Source organism: Euphorbia lathyris, chromosome 3 (assembly GCF_963576675.1).
Source record: "Euphorbia lathyris chromosome 3, ddEupLath1.1, whole genome shotgun sequence".
Lineage (NCBI taxonomy): Eukaryota > Viridiplantae > Streptophyta > Magnoliopsida > Malpighiales > Euphorbiaceae > Euphorbia > Euphorbia lathyris.
This window is the reverse complement of record NC_088912.1, coordinates 75,628,952-75,637,492: the sequence shown is the minus strand read 5'-3', so window position 1 is coordinate 75,637,492 and position 8,541 is coordinate 75,628,952. Positions and strand designations below refer to the sequence as shown.

The 8,541-nt window shown below is 35.7% G+C and overlaps 1 protein-coding gene across 1 annotated transcript; it reads right to left on the bottom strand.

Moving 5' to 3' along the window:
• Positions 1 to 346: 346 nt before the first annotated feature.
• LOC136222957 (kinesin-like protein KIN-13B) lies at positions 347 to 7,505 on the bottom strand. The gene is made up of 13 exons (XM_066010655.1): positions 7,324 to 7,505; positions 7,020 to 7,211; positions 6,348 to 6,590; positions 5,813 to 6,004; positions 5,432 to 5,533; positions 4,903 to 4,980; positions 4,732 to 4,813; positions 2,626 to 2,785; positions 2,245 to 2,547; positions 1,457 to 1,675; positions 1,015 to 1,372; positions 865 to 930; positions 347 to 764 (listed from the first exon to the last, which is right to left on the bottom strand). Exons 2-13 carry the CDS (start codon positions 7,185 to 7,187, stop codon positions 585 to 587), a joined length of 2,151 nt encoding a protein of 716 aa, XP_065866727.1. The 5' UTR covers positions 7,188 to 7,211; positions 7,324 to 7,505; the 3' UTR covers positions 347 to 584.
• Between the last annotated feature and the right edge of the window lie 1,036 nt (positions 7,506 to 8,541).

The following is an 8,541-nucleotide window of genomic DNA, read 5'->3' as shown; positions in this document are numbered from 1 at the left end:
AATGAGAATGAAGGAGAGAGAAATATAAGGACAAAATTAACGGAATGAACTTCAAAGTATCAGTTTGTAAATTTTTAAAGCAAAACCACAAGAGTCGCATCGAAAACAGGTGTAACCATAAAGTTTATTTTTGTACTTTTTCCATTAAAAAATAAAGCACTATTTGGCTCCTAATCTATCCAAAATATTAGTTTTTGACCCATGTTCTATTATTTGGTAATTGCTTCCATTAATTTTTTTTTTTTTTTTTTTTGAAGAGATTTGCTTCCATTATTTCATAAACTAAATCGCATTATAAATAGAACCTAAAGTTTGAAAATAACACTAATATATAAAGAAGATTAGGTAAATGTCAAACTGTAGACTAGTATTCCTTTCCTTCCATTAATGAATAAAATGATAATGCATGGTAACAACTTTACAAAAGGGTGACAAATAAGACCCAATCAATCTCCAACCACTCAAACCAAATTATATGAATTACAAGAGCCAAAAGGAACTTTAAAAAAAGAAAAAAAAACATTTCCATTCCAGAAAAAGACTCGTTCCGGCTTGTATTTATGTGTATCTCCACTTCCATCAGATTAGTATCCAGCAGAAGAAACCAACACATTATGCTCCTTGAGCCGCTTTTGGAAATGAGCTAAACGATTCTGCAATTCCAGTATTCCTGCTGCCTTCTGAGAAAGAATAGCATTCAATCTACTTACATAATCATCCAGCTGATTCCCCGGTTGGTCTGCTTCCACCAACAGGTTCATCTCCTGCAAATTACACAATAATATTGCCTTTATATTCATTCATTCTTCTATCTACAAGATCCGAATACAGCAAGTGATAAGATTTTATGAGTTATTTGCATACCTCTCTCACAATATTCATTGTATCTTCAACCTGTTTTCTATGAGCATTTACAAGATCCTCCTCTTCCTGAGAATTTGCAGCACAAGTTTAATAAGCTTGCCAACTTATTGCTAGATATCTCAGTAAAATGCATAGTTAAATCTTAATTACCTGTAATAAAACATTCAAGTCATCATCTGAATGAGAGCTCTTCAGATCAGATTTTACCATGTCTTTCCATTTTGCCTGACCATTGAGTTTTCTTGTTTTATCCTCTGGATTAGGTAGGTTGTATGCTTCCACCTTCCCGTTTTCTTTCCATATTGGTTTCTCTTGTTCAAAGGAGTCCTCAGATGCATCAAAATCGTCTCTTTCATCTTGTTCTGCCCATGTATCAGCCATTTCATCATCAAAGGAAGATGTCCCAGGTAAAACTGAGGATAAGGGCATATTTGTAGATTCCTTGAGGTTTATGGATGATGATAATATGTCCTTCTTTGAAGTGTTCCCCTTAGAGAGGCTCTTCACTCTGGATTACAAAGAAATGGAAACCGTCAAGTGTCACACTGCAACAAAGTAAAATTACAGACAAGAAAATTTGTAAATTGTTCACCTGTCAGCATATCTTAAGGTGTTAAGAGTATGTTCACATGATCCTGAGCTTGGTGAGATGCAGGATATCATAACAGTACGGGAATTGCCAACAAAAGAATCCCTTAGAACCTCGGTCAATTTACTGCCTCTGAAAGGAATATGGCTCTTGTCATTGTCAAGAGCCCTTATGCATTCCTTCAATGCAAGTAAACTCTTGTTGATCTCTGCACCTTCCATTCTGCATCATTTATAGAAAGAAAACAAATCAAGCAACCTGATCCACACATGGACAAAATGAACTACTCCAGGAAAGGAAAAAACAAGGATTACAGTGTACTGCCTCATTTGTTAAATTTCTGTATGAATAAATCCTCTAAAGCCCAACTTTAGCAAATACTATAAATTAGTTAACAGAAACAGAAGATTAACACTCATTTGGATGGCAGTAAAGTAAATCTATGTTTGACACTCATCAGTCATCACATCACAACATTATTCTTGCTATCTACTCTTATTTCAAGTTAACTTCTCAAAACAGCAAGATTTCCTTTGGAGTTCAAATATCACTAGTCCAGTATTTATGAAGCTTTAGTAGGAAGTGACAATTTTTACTGCCCTAAGGAAAGTGTTTATAAATAAACCGTCTAACAAACAATGCATTAGAAGGTATGCTCCATTACATTATATTTGCAACTAAGCATGCTTCTATACTACTATCCCTTTATAACCACCTCAATGATATTGAGCAGTTTGTTTTTTTAGTGATTTTTACCAATTAGTATTAGAGAAACAAGAAAAGATTGATACCTTGTCTGTTTATCATTATCTGTGGTATCTGCACCACGTTCACTTCCAGCAAGATCTATAAAGGAGAGCTTGCCAACTAGACGTGGAGGCTTCGACTCACTTCCATCAACTGACCTCTTTATAGCAAGTTGAAGTATAGCATGTGAACGGGAGGATTCCTCATTTGCACCTGTAGTACCAGTACTTCTTGTAGCATTTCCTTTCTCAATGAGGTCTTTAATTGTTTCTACATCTGATACTCGGTATTCTTGCAAACCAACAATGCAAACTTGCTGCTTACCGTCCTCTCTCATGCAAAGTTTTCTGTGAAACGGAGCATCAGTTTCCAGCCTATTAAGAGTGCAAGTGCCAAAACCAGAAAAGAAGAAAAAAGCAACTTACTTTCTATCATTTAAAAGATCGAATAGTTTGCCACCATATATTTCAAAGAAGCTTACGAACAGCTGAAACCCTTGGCTCCTGTAAGTATGATGCATCAGCCTCAAGATATCCCGCGAAGCCTTGATGGGTAACGGTTTCATAGTAAAGGTTTTTCCACTTCCTGATGTTGATAGAATAATATCAGTGCAAACTGGTTTTTACAGTTGTGAGTTCATTGCCACATTTTTCATCTTTCTTACCAGTAGAAATAGACTATGAAAAAATAAATATGGAATAACCAAGAATTCGAAAATATATGTTGCAGTTTTTAAGAAAAAGCACAATGCAATTGAACTAAAAACATTGTCTCTGCAAAATAATTTCTTTCTATCCATAAGACTGTATCAATCATTAACAGCAACTGATGGCAGATGATTCAAGAAGAATAATAATAGGTCAATATCTAAAATAGGGGGTTAAATGCATCATTGGTCACTGAACTTACATGGTTATCTCAAATGGTCACTCAACTTCAATTTGTCTCAATAAAATCACTCAACTTTGAGTTTTGTCTCAATTAGGTCCATAGTTGTGAAAGGCGACCGAGGCGATCGCCTGAGGCGAGAAGCGACCCAGGCGATCAAGCCTCCGCCTTCTATAATGGAAGGCGGGCGAAATTCCAAAGGCGACCGCCTTTCCGCCGCAGGCGAGAGGCGGTCGCCTTTGATACTCTGGTGAAAAATTCTAGTTTACCTGTTATAAAAAAATGATGAGTGAAATTTAGGTTAGAAATTAGAGAAAAAACAGACAGTTTCGCGATAGAAAGGCTTCTTTCTGTCCACTTCGAAGACTTCATCTCCTCCATCGCACGTCCACTTAGGAGATTTCTCCTCCATCGCACGTCCACTTCGAAGACTTCATCTCCTCCAACAGCACTGCCGATCACAATAGAACAACGTTCCTCTTCTCTTCCTATCTAACAGGTATGTACTCTGTCTCTCTTTTCTCTGTTCTAACTTCTATATCTTATTCCATCTTTTCTTCCTCTCTTACTCTTCTCGGTTATAAGTGTTATGCTGCCCAAATTTTTATGACTTTGTTTGTTCCAAGTGTTATGCTGTCCAAATTTTTATGAAAGTTTTGTGCAAGTTGTTTATTAGTTTTGTTAAGTTTATGAAAGTTTATTATTAGTTATTAATTCAAAGTGTTATTGCTTAAATTTTGCAGGCTATCTGAAGCTACAAAAAGAACGGATCCTTGTTGGAAGTATGGGCAAGAGGTCAAACCCATTATAAAAACGGATCCTTGATCATGAGTATTAGTTATTATTTTGTGTTTTACAACTTTAGAAGTTAAACTAGTCAATTTGAGTTATGATTTTATTTTTTGTGTTTTCTAATTTTTTCGTCGCCTCAAGTGCGAGAGGTCGTCGCCTCGCCTCAAGTGCGAGAGGTCGTCGCCTCGCCTCAAGGCGATATTTTGCCCTTATCGCCTCGGCTCGCCTTTCACACTTATGATTAGGTCATTCCGTCGATTTTAGTGGTTAAAACGCATCGAAATAATGACATGAGTGACATGTCAACATGAGTTAACTCAAATCTCTGACCGGAACGAAATGTGACAGCCACATGTCAGGTATTTTTATGAAAATAATCGACATGTGATAGCCAAGTGGCACATATTTCATAAAAATAATCGACATGTGATAGCCAAGTGGCACATATGTGGATGCCATGTGTCATTTTGGTTAGAAATATGAGTTGTCTCATATTGACGTATCACTTATGTCATCATTCCGATATTTTTTAATCACTGAAATCGTCATACTGACCTAATTGAGAGAAAACTCAAAATTAAGTGATTTTATTGAGACAAATTAAAGTTGAGTGACCATATTGAGATAACCATGTAAGTTCAGCGACCAATGCTGCATTTAACCCCTAAAATAGGTGATTAAAAAGAAGCTAAAAAAAAACGTTATCCACCCAAAAAATAATATCATGATTAAAGCTTTCAAACGTGAACTAATCATATCTAAATATTAAGAGAAAAATGTCAAGAAAAAATTAATTAGACATAAAATTATATCACCATCACATATCCAACGATTCAATAATAGCAACTCACCTGTTTGCCCATATGCAAAGCAAGTTGCTTTTGTGCGTTGAAAGATTATTGGAACTATGGGCTCCACCGTTTCACAGTACACCTAAAGACAGTAAGCAGTGGTCAGCACATGCTTTGAAAAAACTCCATTTTCTGGAGTTATATTCTTCACTACTCCAGCGATATACTCACCTCATCATTTGACACTTCCTCATTAAGCACCGCATCAAAGACAAATTCATGCTTCTCAACATATTCTGTTAGGTCAACCTGCATGAGTTTGATACCTAAAATCAGAAAGCCACAGATGGAATACTATTTCAAAAATAAGCCTGCCAATAGCAATGAAATTGAACCAAAATTAGCAAACACGCATAAATTGGAGATTCTGACAGCAAAATGCAAAACCATAATTAGATGCAACGTTTACTTTTGTTTTTTTTTTTTTTTTAGATGCAACGTTTACTGAATTGCATTGGAACATCTCTATAACAGCTGTCTTATCTATCAAAATCTTCCACCACTTGTTAACCACATTAAAGAAAAACAATGTCCATTATGCCAAAGTGTGATAATTTCCTGCCATTTTCATTCACATTGCATTGAAAATTACAAAAATATACACATTTGGAATAGTTAATTCAAGTCATTAGGCACCAGACAATTTCTTCACTATTCTGTAGTCTTTAGACAAAATGTAGTACATACAAGCTAAACTTACCTTAAGCTTGGTCTCGTGAACCATTATGGAATTGGAATGTGTGTCTACTATATCTTCTTCGTTTTTCGCCAACTCTTTTTTATTCAGTGGTCTCTTGCGCACCTGTTGAAAATCATCATTAGTGAATAAGAAATAATCCGTTGGGACATATTTACGTAGGTCAGACACATAAACAAGCAGCTCAGAGACAGAAAATGCTTGAAACAGAAACATTTAAAATACTCCAGGACTATCATTTAGTGAGAATTGTCAAGCTATACACATTAAGCATGCAATCTGGTCAATGTTGTATCATTTTTACAGCAAAGAATGGAACAAGAATAACTAGAGTGTTAAAGAAAGAATGGTAAAGCAGTCAATTAACAATTCTTGAAAACATACCACAACTTTGATCTTTGCAACTGAGCTGGTTTTCTCTTTGTCTGCAGCAAAGCTCTTCAAGAGATTGTTATCTGATAAAACAGGACCTCTGCCTGTTTGCTTGGTTGACATGTAAGGTTCAGAGTCATCAAAACTTCTTCCTCGAGCAGGGTGAAACAGTGAAGAAGTTTCATACAGGCCAGGAAGTGGCATCTATACAAAAAGCAATAATGACAATTACATAATGAGCCAAGTGAGCACAAATAACTGTTGGTAGCAAAATTTCAAGTGTGTGAAGGAGCACAAACAGATATAGGCTAGATCTTATAATTCCCAAAACCAACATTTCCAAAAAAAATTGCAAATCCAAGTTCAAATATTTTAATTCTAGCACACATATTATGCTGCTCAAAGTGTAGCAGGGTCAAGAATTACATTCCAATCAATCAAAATACAGTTTCAAGTTTTAGCTGGGACGCAAGTGCATATTAATATATAATGTTAAAGACAACCAAAAAACAAACTTAACACATTCACTAGAGGAGACGAGACCCACCTCAGGAAGCAACTCGGTATCAAAAGAATGCAGATCCAACAGCCCGGGACTGAACTCGCTAGAATCTTCACCATTCTTTCTTTGGCTAGATGAACGAGAATTAACAGGAGGTGTTGTAGGCTCTGAATAAAACTCGTTTGCTCCATTGAAACTCCTCTGGACATTGCGATACGTTCTCATCCCTTGCGCTCCTACTCCTCCTGCTCCACCTCCTCCACCACCACCAGCATAGAAATTATAGTCCTGTTTCAACCAGTAGCATTAGCCCGAGATCTATAGAAACCCATATAGTGAGTTAGCTTAACAATAGTTTTTAATAAGGCGCCGCAATCAAATCCCATTACAGTAGTGTTCTAAGACAAAAGAAGCCAACAGATTAAACAAAAGATCAATGGCAGATTCAACAGATGAACTATATTTCTTGTATTTGCTCTCGCAACAATACAGCAGCAAAAAAAAAATTGAAATCGAAATAATCAGATCCGTAGACTCCGTTTCATTACCCATTTTAAAATCCATTAACTACCAGTCAAAACCCACCAAAAGTTAGGAAATAACCACACACAAAAAGACTCCCATTGCGTACCAGCATAATCCAATTCTTGAACTCAGTCAAACAGACCACAAGTAAAACGAAGTTAGGAAAGGAAGTAGGGTTGAAGAGATTGTAACCTGGAGAGCAGGGATGGAAGAAGAAGAGGAGTTATTGAGATGTTGAAGACCAGCAGATTGAAGCCATCTACCATTGGAAGAAGTGTCTAAGAATTGATCGGAGTATTGTCTCTGATGATGCACCGCAGTGGTTCCAGATCTCTGCCCCTGTCTTCCCATTCCGTTCATACTCCCTTCTCTTTCTATCTTACCCTTTTAAAACAAAAAGTAAATAAAAAAGCAAGTTCGATTAATAGAAACAAGATTTATCAATCAATCTCTGTAGATGTAAATGTAGAAGAAATGAGTGAAGTTGAAGCCTCACTTTGTGTAATCCAAAATCGGGCAAATGCTACTATCAGAAACCTCCTTCTTCCCTTCCCCTGAGTGAAAGTTTAATCTTGGTCCCTTTTCCCCCTCTCTTTCTCTCTCTTTCTCTCTCTAAACTAATTTCTCTCTCTCTATTTTCAATTCAAATTCAAATGAGAAGCAGTCAGTCTCAATTAGTAAACACACAAGTGTGTACAGACATGCCCTTTCAAAATCTTTTATAATAAAACATTAGAGCAAACTAATTCACAAAGCTGATTGGCTAATTTGAAATTTTATAATAATTACGTTATATTCTTTTATATTTTCCTATTATATTCTATTAGACATCGGCATGGGCCCGCGAGCCCGTCCGGTCCGTCCAGGCCCATGTAGTCGGAATTGGACACATGAAATTAGTGTCAGGCTTGATTCGGCTCAAGCCCGTATAAGCCCGTCAGAAACTGTGCGGGCTTGGACTATATTATTATTATTATATTATCAGGGTCGTCTTAAACTTTTTGAGGCCCATGTGCTAAAATTTTATCAAACCGTTAATACTTAATAGAATTTTGTATTAAGAAAATATAAAAAGAAATGAATGAATGTTAAGATTGTGAATTTTGAATGGTTGAATATCTAAATCACATATGCACTCAATGTAGTGAAAGAGTGTAAATAGATCTTATTGCATTATATTATTATTTTTTTCAAGTTAAGCTAATATTTATATTTGACTAAGCACGTCATAAAATTTTGGGGCCCTTATAATTTTGAGACCCTGTGCGGAAGGGCTCCTTGCACACCCTTATCTACCCCATGTATATAAAATAATTTATAAATATAAATTAATTATATTTTTTTATGTAGTAATTTATTTTGGATTTGATGTTTGGATAAACAATTAATTTATTAGAATTTTTCTAAAAATACTTTGTTTGGATTTCCTGGACATTACATTTTTCAGGAACAGTAAATGCTTTATTTAATCTTCTCCATTTGTTGTTTGAAACTGAGTGCTCTCCTATAACTCTTATTACTCTTGAAGAATGGACATATGTGATCTTCATTTGCTCCTTCTCGAATTCTGCATTAATTAATTCAATTAGTTCATAATTAACAACCCAATCTCATGATAAATAAATAGAATATAAACCTGGAAGACTGAGTAGAGGGATTGGATTGGCTTGGATATGAAATATTCTTTATTGGTTGATTTAATGTATGTGTGTAT

What these genes read in the sequence shown, in the direction of transcription:
- LOC136222957 (XM_066010655.1), bottom strand. Translation starts at nt 7,187, where the DNA reads ATGAACGGAATGGGAAGACAGGGGCAGAGATCTGGAACCACTGCGGTG. An exon ending in TTCACGAGACCAAGCTTAAG is followed by an intron (nt 4,981 to 5,431) that starts GTAAGTTTAGCT and finishes AAACTCATGCAG; the next exon opens with GTTGACCTAACAGAATATGT. An exon ending in AGGAAGTGTCAAATGATGAG is followed by an intron (nt 4,814 to 4,902) that starts GTGAGTATATCG and finishes TACTGTCTTTAG; the next exon opens with GTGTACTGTGAAACGGTGGA.